The following is a 25749-nucleotide window of genomic DNA, read 5'->3' on the forward strand; positions in this document are numbered from 1 at the left end:
ACTGAAACGACGTCGCTTATTGGTCGTGATGTCACATAAAGGGAAGGACAAGCGGAAGTATGTCGCGTTTACCGTAATACATAAACGGCAAGCGACGAATTTAACATGCGTCACTGACACTAACTTGAATGGTTTATCTCCTCGTTTACAATTATTTATGCAATTAAACTACAGTATTAAACTATATAATGCATTTTAGGACGCATTGTGTGAGTCTGTTTAGTCAGATTTGGGAACTGGACACAATACGATCATGTTTGTACTTGATAAATTACGGTAAATTTCCCCAATGTACAAGAACAACCGGAAGCAATTGTCAACAGAACGTAAGGGAGGGGCGTTTACAGCAATAGTAAACCCCATACAAACGTCCACACAATCACAACATCGTAGGGTAGTTTTGTCAACATGACAGAAATCTTCTCCTCGCTGTATGGTCAGCCTGATTCCCAGGGTCCATCAGGACCATCTGCGCTGGGCTTTGGATCTGGGAAACCTCAGGTACCCCAAAACATGGGCCCGATGTGTTTCCCCCATCAGATGGTGGAAGAAGGGGGTCCGATCAGAAAACCCTCCGCGATGAACGAGCCCTTCTACCTGCTGCGAGAACTGCCCAGTGAGCGCCTCTTTTTGTGTTTTTAATTTTCGGTATAGTATTGATTTCGTAGTAATATAATAAAGCACTGTGTCAGTGTCAATGCCGTTGTACAGTGATTCTATGGTAACGTTATGGTAATACGAATACCGTGGTACCACGTCCAAATGACATTGGCTTACTGTGGTACGTTTAGGTGCTGTACTGTACCATGGTAATATAATACCATAGTGACCTATACCGTGGTGTTAATAATACCTTTACCGTTATTAATACCATCAACACACATGCATAATGATGGAATGGGAATAATTGAAATACCATAAAGTACTGGTGTATGAAATATATGTCATGTCATGTAAGACCCTATAAACAAGCCTGGTAGCAATAGTTAGCAGCTGAGAGAATTCACTTATAGTGCATATCATTTTGTTATGGTTTTGATGTAGTAACACTAGTCACTGTATATAGATCAGTGGTTCTCATCACCACTAGAGGGCCTCAGCAAACCTCCAAGGGGGCATCAAGATGACTTAAAATAAGACAAAGCAAGCTTTAAAATAAGCTAAAACAACAAATAGTCAATATATTTCTTATTATAATTAAGCCTTCAACAACTGTTTTTTTTTTTTAATGTAGAATCAGGATTCCCACGGATATATGAGGAAGCCTCATTTTAAAAGTGTGATTTCTAGACCTGTAAAAGTCATGTAAATTAATATCTAAAATGTCATTTTTATAATGAATATAGGCTACATTATGTATCATTTCTCTAGTTACAAGCTCTAAAATATTTTATCGGGTAGAAAGTAAGTCTCAAACGACTGAAAAAGTCGTGTAAATTCATTGGTTAAAAAGAGTTAGACCCCTACAAAGCTCCTAAAGGGACATGGTGAAGAAAAACAAATATGAGATGGGAGGGAAATTATTTTGTCAGTGCTCTGTGAACCTATTTACCGCCTCATATCTTCTTGACAGTGGAGAATGAGCTGACGGGACACACTAACCTCATCACACACTACAACCTGGAGCACGCTTATAACAAGTTTTGCGGAAAGAAGGTGAAGGAGAAACTCAGCAATTTTCTTCCAGAGCTTCCTGGTGCGTGTGCATATTTACACCATACTTTCACGATTGTAGAGCAGTTCTCAAAAATATTCCAGTAGGGATAAAGGAACACAATAGTATTGACTTCACCTATAACAACACTAGACCTGGGTTTAGCTAGTGACTGTGTTGAAACTACATGTTTTATTTGATCCTTCTGGACTCCAGGCATGATCGACAGCCCAGGCATTCAGGACAACAGCTCTCTGCGCTCTCTCATTGAGAAGACGCCAGTGTGCAACAACTCTTTCAGTCCTCTCACTGGGGTCATGCTCACCGGCTTCAGGCTACACACTGGCCCTGTAAGTGTGTGTGTGTGTGTGTGTGTGTGTGTATGAGAGAGACAAAAGAAGGACTCCCTTTGCATTTAGGTAGGCTAGTGTAACTGATGTTGCCTCTGCTTTGACTGTGCTCTGAGGTTTGGCTATATCTTTCTTAGTGAGTGTTGGTTGCGAATGGTTATGTGGGTCAATCATATATTGCTGTTTCACATGCATGTTTTATGTGGCTCTTTCTCCTGCCAAAGTTGCCAGAGCAATACAGACTGATGCACATTCAACCGCCGAAGAAGAAGAACAAACACAAGCATAAACATCACCGGCCTCAGGATCCTTTACCACCAGGTAACCGTCACACACAAAACACACAAAGAGATGAACGTGATTTCTTACATACGGACTGTTAATCTCACTTCTTTACCACAGAAACTCCATCAGATTCAGACCATAAGAAAAAGAAGAAAAAGAAGGACGATGATCCGGACAGAAAGAAAAAGAAGAAAGATAAAAAGAAAAAGAAGGTTAATTGGAGTTGTTACACTTTGCATGAAAATACATGTTACAAATGGACTGATTTTATAGTTTTTTTAAGTCTTCAAGGCTACGTTTATTTGATCAACAATACAGTAAAAACAGTAATATTGTGAAATATTATTACAATTTTAAAGAACTGTTTTCTATACTTGAATATATTTTAGTTAAAATTTCAGTAAAGCTGAATTTTCAGCATCATTACTCCAGTCTTCACTGTCACATGATCCTTCAGAAATCATTCTAATATGCTGATTTGCTGCTCAAGAAACATTATTATTATCAACGTTGTTATCAATTTTGTTTAGGATTCTTTAATGAATAGAAAGTTCAACAGAACGCCATTTAATTGAAATCTACCACTAGATTAGATAAAAACTAACTTTAGCTGGACAATAACGTTATCCTAGAGCTGTTGTAAAGCCTAAACAATCTATTACGGTAATTTCCTATTATCTCTGTAAAGCTGCTTTGAAACAATCCATATTGTTAAAAGCACTATATAAATTAAGGTGACTTGACTTGACTTGAAATAGAAATCTTTAGTAACATAAATGTCTTTACTGTCACCTTTGAACAATTTAATGAGTCTTTATAAAAAACTTACTGAGCCTCAACTTTTGAACTGTTGTGTAAGTTTTTAAATTGTGATCGACAGTATATCTGATATCTTCCAATAAAAAAAACAATATTATTTCTATTAATAATTGTATTATTTGCCTGTTTTCAGAATCGCCACAGTCCTGATCACCCAGGCATGACTGGAGCTCAGCCCAGCAGCAGCAGCAGCAGTTTGAGATAAGAACCTCCTTGATGGCAGAAAAACCAGGAACTAAAGGAGTTAAAGTGACGCACAAGCTGGGCCAGTTACAGTGAGAGTCAGATTTGTGTGTATATGTGTCAGAGTATATTGTTACATAATTTACCTGGTCTATCTGTTGCATTTGTAAGTGTCTAAGTGCCTCTGTATCTATTTATGAGATTGATGAATAATGGAACATTTTTCATTCAGTTTTTTAAAAAAAACAAACATTTTTTTACAAATAAAACACAATCAGCCGAGAATGGGCAGATTTTTGTGACAAAATCTTTGCATTTATTAGATTTTTTCCCCCCTTTCAGGCATATTTACAGTCACGAGCACAATGCAAGCACCATTATGTTGAACAAATCACTAGAATCACTGAAACTTTTGAGCACATGATCACAGCTCTGTAACATACAGAACAGTACTTTTAAAACAATTAATATAGTGCAATACCGGCATCTGCAATAAAAACACCCCTTTGTTTGTATTTACCAGTTGTCACATAAAGCTGAATGTCCATCAGGTTTAGCGAGAGTGGGGTTGGATAAAAAGCTATTGAGAACCTGCAATGAAAAGATCCACACAGGTTTAAAATGAAAATGATCCATGTCAAGGTAAAGTGAGCGTTACATGCAACCCTGCCTCGTTTACCTGCCCTGAGTCTTAATGGGACATTAGTTTTAATACCCATACAGCAAAATTCCACTAAATGACAAACATTATTTAATAAATAGTGACTTTGTACTAGTGAATTTGAATATGTCTGTGACCTGCACATACATACTGATGATCATATATCATGGTAGAATGAGTTTACAGTCAGTTGTGAAACCTTTACAAAGACAGAGGCTCTTTGAATGAGACATGAAGGTCAAGTTTCCTTTCTGAAAGTATCTCAGCAAGTTGAATCTTTCTGAAAAGATTATTAAACACAAACTGATTGTCTTTGGTATAACATGCACTGATAAATTATACACAATAACACTGCGAACAAGTATTAAAAGAGATTTTGATTTCATACTGACTGTCGACATTCAACCCCTCCTTGTTGTTTTACTACCATTTTCCTGGACATTTCAAAGTGTCAATGTAATAATAATGAAGAAAACAGTGTTTCCGCAGCCAGACGACATATTTTAGGCCCTTGCATAATTTGTTAATGTTTGGTGCAACCACAAAAATACTGTAAATGTGGTTGTGACAGTTATCCTTAAAAGTCTCACCGACAAAATGCTAAGTGTGGCATCCTTTCATTGTGTCTGTCAATTTGCACTACAAGTCAACAACGTAGAGCGAGTGATAATAAAAGCCTTGAAAATGCATCCTGCCCAGTCACACAGTCAAAGCCCTGGCTGATACTTTAAATTGCACTTTCGCTTGAGTTTTGAAACAGTTTTATATTTGTCAGGTCACTACAGCGACTGAACAGGAAGCCTAATAATGCAGTTTCTGAAAAGCAATGGAACAATAGCTTTCATAATTTAGGTCTATAATTCAAATCCATCTCACTAATAAATGTTTTCCAGCTCAGACGTTCCCGTTGGTTTGGTATTTTGAAGAATCAGTTGTTGAGTTGAGGCTGACGCTCTCCTGCGCCACTGATAGACTATCGCGCGCTGCCTTCTCCTTTATAAGATGTCTCTGATGGTAGAAGAGGTATCCTGGCAGCAAGAATCCAACCAATGAGAACAGAAGCAGGCCCAAGTTGATCTGTTAATTCAAAAAGTGTTATGTTTGGTACTTTGGTATACTGTATATATATATACTGTACACACACATGAATGGTGTCTCACCCAGTAAGGATCGCCCTTCAATGGTCCCACCATCCACATGAAGAGTGGTTGTTGCAGGAGGGCAAACACAGCACTAACCATGGACTGCAAGCCCGTCAGAGTGCCAAAGTGATTGGTTGGATAGCTAAATACACAAATAAACAGCTTGAAGATAAAACAAATAGAAAATATTGTACAAATTTTGACAGTAAGTTTAAAAAAATACAAGAATACAAAAAATACAAAAATCAAGTGGATTTTGATAAGTAAAACTCACACAGCAGCATAGAGCCCTCCACAGCAGGAGTGAATAAAACCTCGAACTGCAGTGTGAAGAATAAAAGACACCACCTGTAACAAATATAATAATAACAACAGTCATCACATTTCTCATGTTGCTTTGAGGAGCAGATGTTAAAAATTAAATTAAATTAAAATGTATATATGATTACATACATTATATAAAATACTGTATATACAATATGAACTTAACATTTTGCAGATTATATAAATTATATTAAATATATAAAATTTGCAATTAAAGCGTAATGTTGCCAGAATAATGTTGCCAATACTGATATTATATTCACTGATACAATCCAATAGATATCAATATATTCATCCAAATAAATTAAACCACATTGAAATTCTGGGATTAAAAATTTAATTTGAATGTATATGAGTGTAAATTTATTAAAATTATATATATATATATATATATATATATATATATATATATATATATATGTATATATATATATATATGTATGTATATATATATATATATATGTATATATATATATATATATATATATATGTATATATATATATATATATATGTATATATATATATATATATATATATATATATATATATATTAAATTATATTATGTGCAAAGTTATATATGAATATTTAAATTATATATTAAAACATACAGTACCAGTCAAAAGTTTGGAAACATTACTATTTTTAATGTTTTTGAAAGAAGTCTCTTATGCTCATCAAGCCTGCAGTTAAAAAAAAAAAAAAAAAAAAAAAAACCTAATATTATGAAATATTATTACAATTTAAAATAATGGTTCTCTTTTTTAATATATTTTAAAATGTAATCTATTTTTGTGATGCAAAGCTGAATTTTCATCAGCAAGTACTCCAGTCTTTGGTGTCTTATGATCCTTCAGAAATCATTCTAATATGATGATTTGATGCTCAGTTATTATCAATGATGGAAACAGTTGTGCTGTTTAATATATTTTTTTGGAATACTTTTTCAGGATTCATTGATGAGTAAAACGTTAACAGCATTTATTCATAAAAACAGCATTTATTCAAAATAAAAACATTTCTAACATTATAAATCGTTACCATCACCTTTTATCAATTTAACGCATCCTTGTTGAATTAAAGTACTAATTTCTTTAAAAAAAAAAAGTTATTGTTCCCAAACTTTTGAACGGTAGTGTATATTGTTACAAAAGATTTCTATTCTAAATAAATACAGTTCTTTTTAACTTTTTATTCATCAAATAATCCTGAAAAAAGTATCTCAGGTTATAAAAAAAATATTAAGCAGCACAACTGTTTCCAACATTGATCATAAATCAGCATATTAGAATGATTTCTGAAGGATCATAAGACACCAAAGACTGCAGTACTTGCTGATGAAAATTCAGCTTTGCATCACAAAAATAAATTACATTTTAAAGTATATTAAAAAAGAGAACCATTATTTTAAATTGTAATAATATTTCATAATATTACTGTGTTTTTTGTTTTTTTTATTGTTTTTTTTAACTGCAGGCTTGATGAGCATAAGAGACTTCTTTCAAAAACATTAAAAATAGTAATGTTTCCAAACTTTTGACTGGTACTGTATATAAAATCTGTAATTAAATGATATTCTCTAGGTTATATAAATTATATAAAATAATGAAATAACATGTATAAAATAATTAAACAAAGTAATTAAATTATATAAATAATATTCATATAAAATAAATAATATTTCTAAACAAATAAGCAAATTTGTAACAAATTTGTGTCTAACCTGTATGGGTAGATTGTCTATGAGAGAGATGATGCCAAAGATGACAAGCAGTATATTAGTAAAGATGAAAGCTCTGATGGCGTTAGTGAGTTTTTGGATCTTTCTGTCCCTCTTTGGAGGCCCAGATGGACTGAAGAAAACAATGACAGGGAAAATGTAACCATATAACTGACACATAAAAATAATTCAACATTTCACTCCTTCTTTTTCTCCACCCTCACCTTTTTTCTCCCTCGGCTGAATTCACCACGTCCTCACATTCCTTCATTCTCCAGTCCATGATGTAGCCAATCAGAGGACAGGACATCAGGCAGAGCAGCTGAAGAGTGCCAAAGATGGACGAGTAGAGACTCACTAAAACACACACACATGTTGGGTTTCCATGTTTTGTGGGGACTTTCCAAAGACGTAATGATTTTTATTCAGTACAAACTGTATACTCTATCCCCTAACTCTAAACCAACTTCTAAACCTACCCATCACAGAAAACTTTCAGCATTTTTTTTTTTTTTACATTTTTTAAACTTCCCCACAAGGACAAGGATTTTGGACCTTTGTGGGGACATTTTGTCAAACACACACAAACAAACACACACACACACACACACACACACACACACACACACACACAAAAACAAACACACACACAAAAAACACATGTCTGGTTCACTATTTATTTGGCGACTCTGTAGTAAAAAAAACTCATTCTGTATGATTAGCTCGACCTCAATTTAGGTCCCCACGGAGACACGAGTCCCCATGAGACGGTGTGCATTCAGGTTGAAGTCCCCATCGAGATAGGAAAACATGAACACACACAAACAAACACACACACACACACACAAACACACACACACATAAGCTCTTTGAATCCCGGAATAAGGTCTCAATAAAATACTGGTATTATACTCGCTGATACTTTTACTGACACATTGTATTAGTCATCAAGGAATAAAACTAAATAAATGATACTAGTAATAATTTAACTTTTTCTGAGCCATTTTGAAACTTTTATCAACTGGTATCAAGGTCAACAAATTTTTTCACTTGAAAAGTGTCCTTGAAAAATAATTACTATCTGGTTTGATATTTTATCATCTACTAGTGCAAAATCATTCATACATTAAGTGTGTCGTAAGTGTCCAAATTCTTTGTAGGGCCACTGTTTGTTCCTAAACCAAAAGAGACTTATCTTGTTTAGGTGAAAATAACAGGATTTTTCTTACCTTGGTCCTCTGCCTCCTTCTCCAACTCCTCTGAGGCTAAAACAGACACAAACAGGCGGCGGAAAATAGTCAAATATAAAAACTATGTTCACTACCCACTTCCAAACACCCACCCACTAACACAGGCTTCTGCAAAAGTATAGCATACGTCTGTAAGCTTTCGCTAATTACATTTACCCATACATAAACACATTTAAAAAAGCATATCTGTTTATTTTTCATTAAAACAAATGACTCAAACATTTAGCTGATGCTCACGGTTAGGGTCACCATGGGTAACCAGGAACTCCAACATCTTATTCATGGCACCCATGAAAAAAATGATACGGAGCTGGGTCATCGCCATCGTGATGATACTCCACAGGAAAATCGGTGAGCACACAGAGCGACGAAAGGGAGGGGATTCTGCTGTCCCACAAACAGGATTATTTTATTATCAATTTCATAATTCTTTGTCATTTTTTGTAGAGAGTGTGTTTGTGAGACTTACCCTGGTTCTCTGCAACTGTTCCATCGCTGGGTGCTTCATCAGTAGAAGGCGGTATTTTGGTCACCTCTTGCTCTTTAAGACTCGCATCAGTGTCAGTCATCTTATCGTCCACTACTTTACCTCTCAACTTCTCCATTGTACTATGAAATAAAAAGAAATTTTACAATAATAGACACAATTATTTGTGTATATCTTGTGTAGCTATCCAGTCAAATAAAAAATTATTCAGAAACCAGATCAAATTTTTAATACTAGTAGGTGCAGGACAATATAGTTAATTTATGTAAGTGAGGATAGCAAAATAAAGTAAACTCTGACATATTATCCCCAAAAATTCTTCATACAGTGGACTACCAGTAAAATTGATAAAAATTTGGGACCAAAAGTTATTCAGACACAAAGAGTCCAAAATTTTCGCACGTTAAAAAATAGCCTAAGTACATTCAAAATGCTTGCTACGGATGCGAAAAAATCGAACCCGATCCGAATTTTTTTATGACGGACGAAATTTTCAGTGTGTAAGCGTGATTCACATAACGTGAGGTCGTATTTATTTTTTGGACGCAAATTTTGGACTCAGTGTAAAAGGGCCTTTAGACCTGACCATGTTTTGCTTAAAGGGATACTTCACCTCTGGAAAGATGAATGTGTATTTAAAATTGGTCATTTATGTAGAAGAAATGTGAAGAAATTTTTTAATTTGGAGCTTTCTAGACTGAGAAAAGCCAGAAAATGTATTTTTAGCTCATGTGGATGAAAGACAACAACTCCCAGAATGCACTTGCTTCGCTGCCCGCATGCCTACTGGTAAGAGAGCGCAGTTTAAAACAAGGTTAGGCTACCAGTGAGTCTCCGTGACGAGTCTGCCTGGGATTTCGGGATCGCCCAGAATGTCCGGGATTCAGCTTTTGCATTCTACAGTCGCCATTCATCATGTTTACTGTGGCGAGCAGGACGAGGCTGACGGCCGCGGGAGAACGGCACGAGGCCGGTGGCGTGATTACTGAGACGCGCCGGTCTCGTATGTCTCACGGAGGTGCGGGAATTTTCTTAGCAATGTTAAAACGCACATCAACCGATCACTTGTTTAGCGTTCATGTAAACACTACATTCAGATTCACCAATCGGAATGAATTCAGTTAGATTGAAACAAGAGGTGTGCATGTAAACAGTGAATGGCGACCGCAGAAAGCAAAAGCTGAATCCCGGACATTTTGAACGATCTCGCCCGCCGGACAAGTCAGGGAAAGGGAGGATGGTAACAGTTAACCCCTACTTACTCAGCTTTCCCCTACTATTCAGCTTTCTCCACAGAACAAGGGCCTGCTAGCTTAGCTTCCAAAGAAAGACGGCTGACACTGTGTACATTCTGTGAGTGAGATCCCACCTCCTATGGGCGGGCTGAAAACATGCGGAACAACGCCATCTACTGGCTGTAGTCTTTAGCCTCTGGACAGAAAATCCTCCGATGACGCAAAATGACGATTTTTGCGTCATCGGAGGATTTTTTCCAGACAAAAAATACATAAATCTCTTGTCTCAGGGGGATATGAGGGTGGAAAGCACGGTAATTCGAAAATACTACAGGTTTTCTACTAATACAAAGCTTAATGCTAAATCCTGAAGTATCCCTTTAAGTGTTTTTTCGGTCCCACTTTATATTAAGTGGCTTTATGTACTTACATTGAAATTAATAATTTGATACAATGTACTTATTGTGTACCTACATGTTTTTACATTGTACTTACATTTAAAAAAATCCTGCATGTAATTACAGCTGTAATTAATTTATGTAATTACATTTGTAATTACACAGTTGACCCTTCCCTTACACCTTAAACCTACCCAATCCACCACACCTGTCCCTAACCTTACCCGTATCACACCTCAATAGCAGCAAAAGTGTTTTACAATACAACATGAACACAATAAGTACATTCATAGTACTTAACGCCACTTAATATAAAGTGGGACCGTTTTTTCTTTAATTGCGAATGCGACCTTTTTACACCACATACTGAACAAAATGAAGCATTGCTTGGTAACTGGTTGACCTAAATTGCTATTATCTAATTGTGTACTTAAATTTAACAGCTGACAGCTATTCAACCTAATTCATTTGTGAGACAGTCTAACAGAACGATGGCCAAAACCAGTGAAATATCAACTGATTTGAGTTCTTGTCATGTTTTATCATCATTTTCTAAACTATAGCGAATAAACTGTGATAATGTGAGAATTGTTGAAGGTGTCTGAATACATTTTGCTTTGACTCTAGATGTTGTATACATTCTTCTGGGTAATAACTAGGTACTAACCCTGAACCTACCCCTAAAACTAACATTAACCCATGTATTTACCTTATATTACAAGTACTTTCTTGGGTAACTACACTGTAAGTACACATAAGTGCTGTCAAATAAAGTGTAACCAATTAAACTGTTAAAATAACACATAGGTGTGATGTTTAGATGTCTGCATATTTTTGGGCATTAGGCATATTAGTGTATGCATTAGACAAGTACTGACATGTATCTGATGTCCTCAGGGGCAGGGAAAGATTCTCCCGGCCAATTAATAAAGCAGTTGAGGAAGACGAAGCAGGCGAACCCTGCCCACATCCAGAAGATCACAGAAAATGATACGCCCACATCATAGATCAGCTAAAGGACAAGACATGTTGGTTCAAATGCTGTGTTGCATGAGAAAAGTCTTTGAGCATGATGTCTAAATGCTTTGTATTTCTGCTGTTTGTGCATTACCTTGACTCCTGGGAAGGTGACAGCAGAGGAGGCATAGGAGCCAATCATGAGAGAAAGAATCGTAGAGCGCACATTTCCAAACATATTCGGCAACTGGGAAAATCAATCAAGAAGAGAGAATCATAAATGAATGTACTAATATATGCATTCAAACTGTAGTGTTTGTCTGTTGCCACTAGAGAGCATTATGAGCTAGAAATTTGAAATAGCGCTTAGCTATACAACATGTGAAGACTAACAGCACTCTCTGTGCATCTCAAGATTTCCACTGTTTATGTGGGTGTTTGCTACTGCTTAGACACAAGATACAAGTAGAAATAAAAGTTTGATGATGATTTGGACATAAAAAAGAAATAATTGATATGCTATGCAATTTATTTATTATTATTTAAATATATTTATTATATATAATTGTATTTAATATTATATAATTATGTGTGGTACATTAAATAAATAAACAAACAAATAAATAAATAAATACATTTTTATTATTTTATTTATTTAATAGTTATATATAAATGGTAATAATTATATATTATAAAACACAATTATATATTATTTTATCAGATTATTTTATGTATTTATTATTATTATAATTATTTAATATGAATAAATAAATAAATAAATGTGTACACAATTACAAGAATGATTTAATGAAATATATGGCATAAATGTTTCCAAGCGTGCTGCAGTCATTTGTTATTTATCAACCATTCTGCCCATCTTTCTTTCTAAATTTAAATCAAAAGTTCCCTGATTTATTTGATTCACTTAGTGTATCATAATAAATGTGTGGGTATTATGAAGCACAGGTAGCAACAGCCATAATAAAATGCTGACCTAAATTTTATTCCTGTGCTGCTGTGCCAACAACGCTCTAACACGCCAATCAAATAAACACACACACACGTCCTGAATTGAACTTGAACTTAGATAAAGACCTGAATCATGTTCAATTAATATGAGTTCATAAAATCTGAATGTATAATAGAAACAAAGTAGCAAAGTGCTGTTTAATTAGTTTCAGATGGAGTATACAGTAGCATGCCACAGTGAAGGACATGTCAGCATCCTGTAAGTATTTCATTTCTACTGACCATTTATACGCTAAAATAGTAGGGTTATTTTTAAGAGTTGGTAATTAACTGTTTCTCATTGACAGCCTCTTGCCATGCCACTTGTTTGTGTTTGTCTCAGTTTGAATAGGAGTATCTGACTCTCTGTATGTGTGTGTGTGTGTGTGTGTGTGTGTGTGTGTGTGTGTGTGTGTGTGTGTGTGTGTGTGTGTGTGTGTGTGTGTGTGTGTGTGTGTGTGTGTGTGTGTGTGTGTGTGTGTGTGTGTGTGTGTGTGTGTGTGTGTGTGTGTGTGTGTGCGCGTGTGTGTGTGTGCCATTATGAAACTATGAAATTTGACAGCCAGGACATGCCAGCAGTAAATTCACAAAGATCACAGAGAGAGAGGATATGGGACAGAGAGAGGTGGGCGGAAGAGTTCAGTGAGGTTGATAAGCTAGAAGGGAACATTGTGGCAATGTTTGCATGTCTATAAGACAAAATGATCTAATTGCCAAATAATCTGGCACATTTACAAGTCAGTTTTACAAAGCTACAAAACAAACTCTTTTCACTCTCAAATCAATTCCCGTCATACATTTTTGCTTGTTGAATATGCTGTTGTACTCAGAACTACATTGTATTATATGGAAGTAAAATGGGAACAAATACCCACATGCATGAAGTGAATTACGAAATATAATCTAGATTCATTCTTATAATAAATGTCTGGTCCATTTATATATGGTAGGTTACGGAAGATTTGTTTTGCACAGTTGTTTTTGGTATGGTAAAAACAAGGGGGACACAAGCGCGTGAGAGAAAGCAAGGACAGTGGTTGTTAATGTGTTAGGGGAGGTGGGCATGGCGGAGTTGAGGGCGTGAAGTCGGATCTGTGCTGTGATTGGCTGACCAGCATGCCAAAATGTAGAGTGAGGGGATGGAAAACATGTGCAGCACTGAAGTGATCAGCAAAAGACATGCAGATCAAGAAGTACAACAAACATGTGTTTTGATAGTGTGTAATGAGGAGAAGTATTGATTAAAGTAAGTGCAGTCAAAAAGCTTCATACTTACATTTCAGCTTACACAAGTCTCTTATGCTCACCAATTATTTTTTGATTATTTGACAGTAAAAGAGCAATATTGTAAAATATTACAATTTAAAAACTTTTTATATCTAACAATATTTTAAAATGTCTTCAGTGTCACATGATCCTTTAGAAACCATTCTAATATGCTGAGTTGCTGCTCAATAAACATTTCTTATTATTATCAATCAGTTAATAACAGCTGCTTAATATTTTTTTGTAAACTGATTACCATTTAAAAGTTTGTGGCAAGTTTTTTTTAAAAGAAATGAATACTTTTATTCGGCAAGGATGCATTAAATAGATCAAAATTTAAAGTAAAGACACTCAAAAAATATATATTTCAAATAAATGCAATGCTGTTCTTTTTAACTTTCCATTCATCAAAGAATCCTGAAAAAAAATGATCAGAGTTTACACACACACAAAAAAAAGCAGTAAAACAGATTTCAACATTGATAATAATAGGAACTGTTTCTTAAGACCAGATCAGAATATTAGATCTGAAGGACTGTGTGACACTGAAGACTGGAGTAATGGATGCTGAAAATTCAGATTTGCTGAATACATTACTATATTAAAATAGAAAACATTCTTTTAAATTTTAATAATACAGTATTTCACAATATTGCTGTTTTTTAACTGTATTTTTCATTTTTTTTAAAAATGCAGCCTTGTTGAGCATAAGAGACTTCTTTAAAGAACATTAAAAAGCCTTAATTATTCTAAAATTTTGACCGGTTGTGTATAAAGACACATATACATATTTAAACACCAATACAGTCAAGTGTCAACATGATCACCACCCACTAACAAACAGTGTTCATGATATAATAATGTACCCAAACACATTCAAACTCGACCTCAGAATATAGAACAGCTCGAATGGCAACTTTGCATAGTTATCATTACAATAGTTTTCTTGGGTATATACAGTACACTGTAAAAAAAAATTACATCCCCAAGTCAAAAATTTCTAGTGACTGATAACATCTAAATATTTCACTTAGTCTGACGTATTATTTCTCATTGAGCCAATGTTAACAGACTATTGCAACAAGAATTGCACTTGGGCCAATTTAAAAATTTAGATGTGACCAGTCACTCGAAAATTTTGACTTGGAGAGGTTAGAAATTTTTTACAGTGTATAAGAACTGAATTGATGTAAGATTGCTGTAAGTCAGTCTGTTTTTTGTCTATTTAGTCAGTCTATTGTTTTTTTTTTTTGTTTTTTTTTTTTTTTTTTTTTTTTTTTTTTTTGTATCTATGTGAACATGTGAATGTGTCTCACTGTTAGTGAAGTGAAGGTTAGACAGATTCCTCCAAACCCATTCATGGAGACAGCAATAAATATGAGAGCTGATAACACTGAGGGAAAACAGAAACAATGCTTATATTACTTATAAAACATCAAAAATACAGAATCACTCATTATAGACCTGTGAAATTATTAAGCAATAAATAAATAAATATATATATATATAATTTATTATTTCTATGGTATATGTGCATTATACGTTGGTTCTGAATGTTCATTTAACAATAAAATAAGCATAAATAAGCATTACTACATACTGACCTTTTGGATCATAAGATGCGACTGCAATCAAAGCCATGGAGAATGCAAAACATGAACTACAAGAGTCATAAAAACAGAGATTTGGAGGAAATGACCATGATGTGGGTTACAGGGCAAGATTGATGGATAGTGATGGATATTCATACATAGAATTTCATGTTCACATGCCGCAGACACGCTGCAGATGAACGCCTTCAAACTTAAAGTCAAGCCAACATTCAGCATTGGTTTTGAGGAACTTTTCGAGTTTTATACTGATAGCTGTATGTCTCTCACCTGCCAAACAATCTGATTGGACGTGGCCCAAACTTGTCCATCAGGACACCTAGTGGCAGAGTGGCTGCGCTGATGATGAACGAGCCAATCGTAAAGCCCAGATTCAGAATTTCCTCCTGTTCAATACAGCTCAGCCAAACCGGCCGCTCCGTCAAACTCGCGTTAGTGTGACTCTCTGTGACATTTTCTAATAGTATCAGAGGAAGAAATAGACAGTCAAATACTTTAAAGCTCTGCATGTTGCTGTTTCCTATACCTGCTAGCAACAACTCAGAGTAAGACTGCGCCTGTCAGTGTGTATGTGTTCTAATCATGTACCTGAACACAGGTGTGAGTAGAAGCCCTCGTTCTTCAGCATGATAAGAAGGGAACCCCAACCCAACAATACGGCAGAGAAGAGCAGGTTTTCTATGATTGACGTGACAGCCATCCACCAGCGCCTCCTGTAGGCCTGCGAGAGTGACGGCGCCATTGCACTGGAGAATGAAACAAACCACATGATTTCACAAGTTCACATCATTTGAATACTACAATTCAATACTGTACATTAAGAGCAGGACCATCTTTAAGTGTTCGACATTTGAACACTACTTTCATTTCAACCCCATTTCCAGAAAAGTTTCATTTAACTGTCACATCACCTTTCATTTTTATTACACTTTTAAATCATTTGGTAACTGAGAATACTGATTGTTGCATGGAATTTTTGGCCAATCTCGCCTGATACAGGTCAGCTGCTCAACAGTCTGTGTTCGTCGTTGTCTGATTCTCCTTTTTATGATGGGCCATAGATTTTCAATTAGAAACAGATCTGGACTGCAGGCAGGCAGTCAGGCACATCCACTCTACAGTGTACAGTGTCTAGAAATCCCTCCATTTTAGCATGTCACCCTGAAGGCAGTTTATGTCTCTGTACAATCCTAATGTATGCCTCCACATCAGTTGTACCTTCACACACATGCAAGTCACTCATGACATTTGCACTGATGCACTTCCAAACCATGTCAGATGTTTTCTTTTGTACCTGTTGCTGATGAATGTTTGGATGGTCCCTTTTATCTTTGGGACTGAGAACTTGATATCTGTTTTTCCCAAAAACAAGCTGAAGCATGGACTCATCTGACCACAGCACACATTTCCACTGTGTTTAAGACCATCTGAGATGAGCTCGGGCCAAGAGAACTCGGCAGCATCTCTGCAAAGAACGTCTCGGTTACGTATGTAACCCTCGTTCCCTGAGTAGGGAACGGAGACGTTACATTGTGACGACGAATGGGGTTTCGCTTAGAGAGCTTCTCACCTTCGAGAATACAAAACAAGCCAATGGCTAGAAAATGCCATGGGTCTGTGGAATTTGCATAGCGTAACTCCGCCCCACCTCGAGGGTATTTAAGGAAGTAACATGCAGATATGTTTTCTCGCTGAGGAGCTGAGACTGAACTCCGGCGTTCTAGTGGTACAGCAGAAGTGGCAGGGAGAGATCTCAGTGGAAATATGCAATTATTTGGCTGCCTGAAGGGGGGGTTCTTACAAAATACACATATGACCCGCGAGCGGGCTGCATATGGAGAACACTGGGGTGGAATGTTTCAACCCCAAGGGTGGCAAGGTGGCTTGCCAAGGGAAAGACACATGCTCAGAGAGGCTTACAGTGGAAATAGACATGTGGGGGTCGTGCCAATCATGCATATGGTGGCACCTCGCCAACGTGAAAGCTGCCAGTGGCATAACTCTGGCGCTGGAGGAACTCAGGGCTTCTCGGGGAGGCTCACCTGAGGAAATATCGCACGTATCCAGTCCGCGGAGTGGAACAGCGAGCAAGCGAAGACACCTGAGCAGATCCTAGTACTGGCAGGTTGAAGCGAGTACATGAGAGGATACTGGCTCCATTCGGAGATTGTAGAATCTCACGAATGTGTTAGGTGTCGCCCAGCCAGCAGCTCTGCAAATGTCTGTTAGCGAGGCGCCATGCGCTAGAGCCCAAGAGGAGGCCACACTCCGGGTGGAGTGTGCCTTCACACCAAGGTTGCACGGCCGACCTTGCTGCTGGTATGCCAAAGCAATGGCGTCCACCATCTAGTGAGACAACCTTTGTTTGGAGAGAGCCTTTCCCTTCAGCTTCCCACCATAATAGACAAAGAGCTGATCTGAGGTCCTGAAACACTGCGTTCTGTCTACGTAAGCACGGAGGGCGCGTACTGGACAGAGCAGTGCCATGGTTGGGTCTGCCTCCTCCAAGGGCAGCGCTTGCAGGTTCACCACCTGATCTCGAAAGGGAGTGGTGGGAACCTTGGGCACGTATCCAGGCCGGGGTCTCAGGATCACGTGAGAGTATGCCAGCCCGAATTCCAGCCACGCTTCGTCAACTGAAAATGCCTGCAGATCCCCTACCCTCTTGATGGAGGCCAGTGCAACCAGGAGCGCTGTCTTCATTGACAGGAACTTAAGCTCCACTGATTGCAGAGGCTCAAAGGGATCACTCTGCAGGGCAGTTAAAACCACTGAGAGGTCCCAAAAGGGTACGAAAGGAGGGCGAGGAGGATTCAATCTCCTCGCTCCACCTCAGGAACCTGATGACCAGGTCGTGCTTTCCCGCGGACTTACCTTCGACTGCGTCGTGATGTGCGGCGATGTGGCAACATACACTTTCAGGGTGGAGGGAGACAGCCTTCGCTCCAACCCTTCTTGCAGGAAGGAAAGCACGACACTGATCGGGCATTTACTGGGGTCTTCTCAGCGAGAAGAGCACCAGGTGATGAAGAGGTTCCACTTCAACGCGTAGGCATGTCTCGTGGACGAGGCTCTAGCGGAAGTGATGGTAGCCACCACCGCTGGTGGTAGGGTACTCAACCTGCCTCGTCTCGTCCAGGAGCCACATGTGGAGGTTCCAAAGTTCGGGATGATCCATAGGGTGCCATAGGGTGTAATTGGTCAGGGAGGTGCTGTCGCGAGGAATACTAGTTTGGACCGGGTGGGCCAATGAGGCGCAACCAATATAACCTGCTCCTCGTCCTCCCTGATCTTGCACAGGGTCTGTGACAGTGTGTGTGATCTACCTATGTGTCCCCAACTGTTCCCAAATCAGCTGAACCGACTGGTGATGGAGTCTCCATTCTCCAGGAAGAGGCTGAAGCCATGAGAGCTCGTCGGCTGCACAGTTCAGGTCTACACTGAAAACACTGGGTCCCCGAGAAAAACCAGGCACACATGGAAGCTCCACGGTTGGCGATGTGGAGGGGGGCGTGGCCCGAGGAATGTCTCATTGGTTATTGTGCCACACCGTAACCCTCAGATCACCCTGGCCACCAGCCAAAGTATCCACTCTCGAGGAAGAGATAGATTGGAGTGTGGCAGAGGGGACTCTACCCACACAGAGATCATTGAGTCTCAATCTAAACATCGCGATGGTCATGTTCCCGCAAAGAAACATGATCCACGAGCGCTGCCGAGCGTGATTAAGCCCAATACACCAAACAGCGCTCGTGACCATTAGGCAGATGAATCACGCACCCACATCCAGAAAACACATGGGTGAGCCGTCTTGAAAAAGACGTGCCACGTTCAGCTCTTTTAGAGAGAGGAAAAAGCTCAGCAGAGTGCTGAAGCGCCCAGGGAGAAGCACACACACTGTCGGCAGATCACTGCACAGACCAGCAGCAGGCAATGTGATTTCGCTGGAACACGCCGTCGCACCAACACACTGGAGAGCCGCTCGTCTTGTAGAGTGAAGATAATTCAGAATGGCTTGTGGGAGTGAAGAAAACTCTTGGCTCTGAAGCGAAAACATAACTGCATGTTGCCAGCGTACTTCCTTATATACCCACAAGATGGGGTGGAGTTACGCTATGCAAATTCCACAGACCCATGGCATTTTCTTGCCATTGATTGGCTTGTTTTGTATTCTCGAAGGTGAGAGGCTTTCTAAGCGAAACCCCATTCGTCGTCACAACGTAACTTGTAGTGACCACGAAAGGAAACTGATGTATAGCTTTCTCCTTGCGTAACAGAGATTCAAGTTGCATTCCTTGATGCAGACTGTTAAGTGACAATGGTTCTCCAAAGTACTCCCGAGCACATGTGGCTTTATTTAACACAGTAGCGTGACGGTTTCTCATGCAGTGCCATCTGAGGGTTCAAAGGTCATGCACATTCAACAGAGGTTTACTGCCTTGCCCTACATGTACTGAGAGTTCTCTGGATTCCCTGAATCTTTTCACAATATTATGCAAGGTAGAGGGTGAAAGACATAAATTCTTTGCAATCTTACATTGAGAAATGTGATTTTTGAATTGTTTGACAATTCTCTCATGATATTTGGAACAAAGTGATGAGCCATGAACTTCGCTTGCAAAGACAGATAAGCTTCTTTTATAGCCAATCATGATACCTTCACCTATTACAAATTCACCTGGTCTCAAAACAGTTTATTTATCAAAACTTGTATATTCTGTAATCTTTTCACTTGCCTCTGTCCCAACATTTTTGGAGTTTGTTGCAGCCATCAAAAATCTGTTTATATTTATAAAGTGCAATTAAGTTGGTCAGTGAGAACTTTGGAGATCTTTTCTTTGTAATTTTGTTAGTTAAATAAAGGGTTCAAGAGAATTAACAAATCACAGATTCTTGATTTTATTGGATTTTTACTAAATGTCCCAACTTTTCTGGAAATGGGGCTGCATATACCATAAGTTTAAATTCGTAAAGTTTACTTAATTTGCATCTGCTTTGGGACTAAGTACATGAATAATTTTCATTTCCTGTTCTGTAAGTGGAGGAATAAATCTAGATCCAATCAGACACTAAAGAGATGGTTTAATCTAACATCATCCACATGTAGTTTATTTACTACTCTACTTAATGCTTAAAGTAAATGTAATTCCTTTTTTCTTATTGTATTCCAGAAAAATCAATATGCAAATGTTTAGTAAAAGGCCAACAACAGTTAAAACCCATATTAATCCTTTACATTTTTTGCATTTAGTAGGCATAACAAAATGAATTAGACCATACATACTGTACAAGATAACACATTTATTTAAACTTTATTGAGTGTACCTGTATGAGTTACAGCCAATTTTACACTTTTGTCCAAGTCTTTAATGATCTACACTTTTAGACCCTACTTGCCCAAAGTTTTACAAAAAACAAACATAAAACATTCATTAAAATAAACAGCCTGCATCTTAGACTAATTCATACCAGAATGTGAACTGAAGAACACAACTGTGAATTCAAGCAAGTATGAATAGACACCTTTTCGCACTCATTGACTATTAAATTAGAAAACGGGTCACAAGACCAGTTCATTCACTATTACTTGTATGTGAACAGCATAAATTAGAAGAATTCAGGGGGGAAAGCCCATGAGAAACAGAACTGTTACAAGTTTATGTCAGTACTTGTCCTCTTTGTTCAGCACATTCTTGAACAGCGCACGTCTATCTTGCAAAATTAAATGGGAGACTGCGATTTAGGACGAAGTTCAAGTGTCTGTCTCCCAAATCATTGCAATCTGCGAGTTTACATGTGATTTATATCTGTTTATGTTCTGAATCTGAACTCAGCTTTTTATACTTGTCCTCATCACATGGATAAAAGAGGCTGAAGTATTTTTATTATCCATCGAGCACATGTCAACACACCCCCTGACCTGTTGACACCAGAAATAGTCACAGACCTTCATGGCACACCATAAGCATCTTATCTGATTTCACCAACACATAGAATAATCATTGGTGTAACACTTATATGAACTTGGATCCTGTTGTACAATATATCCAAACCAGATCATTACCATTAGCATGAGCAGTATTTTAACAGTAATGTCAGAAAAAAGGTTTTATTCATTTTTATAAAACAATTTGTTTGTGATAATCTCCAAGTCTAAATGTAAACAACAACAAAAATATATTTATTGAAGAATAGAAGACTAAAATATATCATCCATTGAGTTCCATTCAAACAGAAAAGGCATTTGTTCCCTGTTAAGAGTTAATGCCTTTTAAAATATCTTAAGCATGCGCATTTTACTGATATACAGCACATCTACAGACAAAAAGTTGCATTTTCAATTGTTTTAGTAAAAAGAAATTATGAGTCAAGTAAATTCTGAACAAGTTAATTGATGCCGTAACTTGTATTTATTTACATATATTTTTGACATGAAACACCACAAATATGTTGCTGAATCAAGCAGTGATTCCTGCTCCGCTTTACATAAAGTGTGTCATAAAGAGTCAGTTGCTGAATTTGAAACCACATACACTAGCAACAAACTCAGGAGTTACCGGGTTGAATCAGTCTGACGAATCCTTTACTGAATGAACACACCGAATCTATCAACTGAATCAAAATATGACTCGCTCACTGTTGATGAGAAGCACGAATTATCTGTATTCTTCTTGTAATTTATAGTCTTCTTGACCTTGAATACAAATATTTTATTTCCCTGGTGCACACTGTAAAAGGGTTTCTCAGATTTTCCATGCTTGCTCTGGGATTACTAAAAATATAAAATGTTCTTTTAACACAATGTTTTTATACAGGACAGCAATACTACTAACTAAAAAAATATGAGAAACTCTGTATTTGCTTACTAAATGCTTACGTTCACCCAAGAAACTTTTTAATTCTTTGCGACTGAATGAATATTTTTTTTCTCCCATCTCATATTTTTTCCATCACAATGTCCCTTTAGGGCAGTGGTTCTCAACTCCAGTCCTCGGGACCCGTTGCTCTGCACATTTTGTATGTCTCTCTTATCTGACACACTCATTTCAGTTCATGGAGTCTCTCTTAACGAGCTGATGATCTGATTCAGGTGTGTTAAATAAGGGAGACATACAAAATGTGCAGAGCAGCGGGTCCCGAGGACTGGAGTTGAGAACCACTGCTTTAGGGGCTCCGTACAAAAGTGTTTTCCTAATTAACAACCTTCTTTTTCAATTTTGTTTTTTTTTGCCTGTGTTAATGCTAACTGCATAAAATTTGGCACAGGTATGTATTTTTAGTGGATTTTACTATTTTACTGTCATTTCCTTAAAAAAAAAAATCTATTTTGCACTAGGTACACAAAGTACTTCCTCTCAGCGCCTTTTGGACAAAAAATGTCCCCATTGAAACCCATTAAAACTGCAATTTTTAATCCCATGGCCATTTAACTATAAAATGATGCAATTTTTGTTCAGAGGCTTTCATTCTGTTGGCAAGGCTTCAAAAGTTACATTTTTACTATTTTTTACCAGATGGTGCCATTTTTTTCAGGTTTGGCCTATAAAGCAAATACTCGCTTTATTCCTGTTTTCTGCTTCGGCATATTATAGAGCCAATTGCATAAATTATGCAACGATAATTGTGTGGGTGGGTTGGTATGTTTTATAAAAATATGTGTGTGTGTGTGCATGTGTGTGTTTGTAATATTGAGAGAGAAAAACTCAACTGCAAATAACAAATCCTGGCATCCTTGCTGGCATCCAAAGGGGAAAATCTGTTACTGCGCCCAAACAAAATCTTACCAAAAGCTAATTTTTTGAGATATCAACCTCAAATTTGGAACACAACTTATTTAGATTTATGGCTTTGATTTTCTAGCCGTTTTAAGGGTTCAACTTGTTTCATAAAATATATATTTTATATAAAATAATGTTCATAAATCATTTTCATAATCTTGAACTTTATTTTGGATTTACTTATTATTATTTTTTTACTTCAGCAATAATCTGCCAAGCGTCTTCTTTAAAATGAGACCAAACTTAAGTCTGTGCTCCCAAGCTTCAAATTCTTATGACAGTTTTTTGACACAGACATTTTTGTCCACTATGTACTTATGTGTGACTTTTTTAAATTGATGCACAAGGGTTAAAAAGTTTAACTTGTGCAACCCCAGCTAACAGTGATCGTTCTGTCAAGTTCTCTCAAAGTTATGAACAAAAAAACATTCTTCCAGTGTTAATAGGATGTTCATTGAAAGTAATGTTTTATGTTGCCATAATGTTTGCATATGTATCAAATGGAATGTTCCCTTAACGCTTGCATAACCAAAAAATATATATATATACTTTTTGAACTTTGAAAGAATACAGTATGAACATAGCAAAGCATTACTTTTGTACTCTCTCTCTCTCTCTCTCTCTCTCTCTCTCTCTCTCTCTCTCTCTCACACACACACACACACACACACACTTTGGGTTTCCATGTTTTTTGGGGACTTTCCATAGACAATGTTTTTAGACTGTACAATCTGGATATTCTATCCCCTAAACACAACCATCACAGAAAACTTTCTGTATTTTTACATTTTCAAAAAAACAATCTAAAGTGATTTAAAAGCACTTTTCCTCATGGGGACCAAAATCTCCCCACAAGATCAAAGATTTCTGGTATTGCCATCCTGGTGGGGACATTTTGTCCCCATAGGGTTTACCAAGACAGGACCACACACACATACACACACACACACACACACACACACACACACACCCACGCACGCAAACAGCTGTTTCCTTCACACTGGCTGCAGTTTCTACCGCGTGCTCAGCTCACTGGAAGAAGTGCCGCGTGCGCACTTCAGTTTCCTAAAGGAAAAAACACCGCGCGCACTTGAGATTGCCTATATCAGTTGTAAAAGGTCATAATTAATCAACTTTAGCCTATTGTAATGTTCATTATTGCTTTGGATTGTGTAATTTGATATGCTATTTTAAATAAATGTCATAAAATGAGAATACGCACGACCCTCAACACAATCTGATTACTAAAATATATAATTTCAAATGCACAATTCAAGATAGAATAAAAAAAACAATGAGCTAAAGCAGTCAATTTAGTTTCTTATGCAAAGTTTTCGTATGCCACAAAAGTATTCACACACCTCAGAAAATTAACTGATAACGAGAAAAGAAACTGTTGTCAGATATGTAGGCTATTTAGCCTACAAATCTCTCTTTTTTATGTTTTGCAAAAACGGAGACATCTTGGAAGTATGGAGAGAATAAACTTACCACTGTGTTATGTACTGTTATTTATAGCAGTGGCATATGTCTGGTTTTCCTCAGTGCTGATATCCTTTCCAAACCGTGGTGCTATAATTTTGCGTTTTTCTGTTCGTGCACTCCAGGTTGTACTTGCACGTTTGTACAAACTAAAAAGGATATGTGTCAAGTTTCTTATGCTCTTTCTCTCTCCCTGCTCTTTTTGTCTATAAATGGCTCCCGGCATTGACCCTCCTCCCAACCTTTCCAAACGAAAACTCAATTTATGGATGTTTCCGAGAGAGCACACAAGACTGATTGTTAGTGTAGAAGCCTGATCATTCGCAGTGCCAGCGGCGCCCTCGTGTGGCCTTGACCGCCGAAACTTTATTTACGGTTTTTCTGAATTGCTCAAACACATTTCTTGAAACCATCACTCACTTTCTCAAAACCTTTAACGCAAAACCAAATTTTCAAACCACATTCACAGAACTTCTGACTCTTCTGGCAAAATCAAACTATTGCCTCAAAACTATTGTATCCGTGCTCAAAATCAAATAATGCTCTCAGATCATACACAGCGAGTTAAAATTATAAACACTAGCTACAGATCATTCATTAAACACTACATAAAAAAACTGCAACTTGTGCAACTGCAAAATCAAGGTCAGTGACAGCATCATGTCTTCATGTTGGTCCGGCCTGAGGAGTTTCTCCACATCTCAGTCAATGTCATCTCTGCAGGCAAAGGGAAAACCCCTTGACAACATTCTCCACATCTTGCTCTATCGCGTCCTCTTCCTCTTCCTGCTTGTTCACCTCCTCTTACTCATCCTCTTCCTTCTCTCCCTCTTATATTGTTTCCATCCGTTGTCGTCTGTATCAACATCCAGTGCAACATTTTGAGTACATTTTGGGACTCTTTTCGGTAACACTTTAGAATACTGTTCCTTCATTAATGAATAACTACACAGGAACAAATGAGTAATGCATTAGTAACACTCTAGTAACTACTATTAACTAACAAGAAACTCTGATTAACAAATTAGTAAGTAATAGTGCTCAGACGGATGTGGTAGTTCACTATTAGCTAATCAATAACTACTATTTTTCATACCTCACTGAAGACTATACTATATACAATAAATATTTATAATGCACA

The 25749-nt window shown here is 37.3% G+C and overlaps 2 protein-coding genes across 4 annotated transcripts; one reads left to right on the forward strand and one right to left on the reverse strand.

The window, feature by feature from the left end:
- The first annotated feature begins 96 nt into the window (after positions 1-96).
- med19b (mediator complex subunit 19b) lies at positions 97-18820 on the forward strand. The gene is made up of 7 exons (XM_079898464.1): positions 97-616; positions 1574-1696; positions 1871-2004; positions 2229-2325; positions 2407-2501; positions 3242-3314; positions 18810-18820. Exons 1-6 carry the CDS (start codon positions 409-411, stop codon positions 3311-3313), a joined length of 729 nt encoding a protein of 242 aa, XP_079754590.1. The 5' UTR covers positions 97-408; the 3' UTR covers position 3314; positions 18810-18820.
- On the reverse strand, positions 3568-24936 carry slc43a1b (solute carrier family 43 member 1b). Of its 3 annotated transcripts, none has more exons than XM_079898428.1 (15): positions 24618-24936; positions 15937-16094; positions 15619-15805; positions 15343-15398; positions 15055-15131; positions 11619-11711; positions 11386-11519; positions 8857-8996; positions 8625-8771; positions 8367-8402; positions 7362-7494; positions 7141-7270; positions 5369-5442; positions 5113-5236; positions 3568-5029 (listed from the first exon to the last, which is right to left on the reverse strand). In XM_079898428.1, exons 2-15 carry the CDS (start codon positions 16088-16090, stop codon positions 4847-4849), a joined length of 1668 nt encoding a protein of 555 aa, XP_079754554.1. In that variant the 5' UTR covers positions 16091-16094; positions 24618-24936; the 3' UTR covers positions 3568-4846. The 3 variants fall into 3 exon arrangements, with proteins under 3 accessions (XP_079754554.1, XP_079754555.1, XP_079754553.1); XM_079898429.1 differs by having other exon boundaries at positions 8367-8396; positions 8625-8774; positions 24618-24835; XM_079898427.1 differs by having other exon boundaries at positions 8625-8774; positions 24618-24835.
- Between the last annotated feature and the right edge of the window lie 813 nt (positions 24937-25749).

This window comes from Squalius cephalus, assembly GCF_949319135.1.
Source record: "Squalius cephalus genome assembly, chromosome: 2".
NCBI lineage: Eukaryota > Metazoa > Chordata > Actinopteri > Cypriniformes > Leuciscidae > Squalius > Squalius cephalus.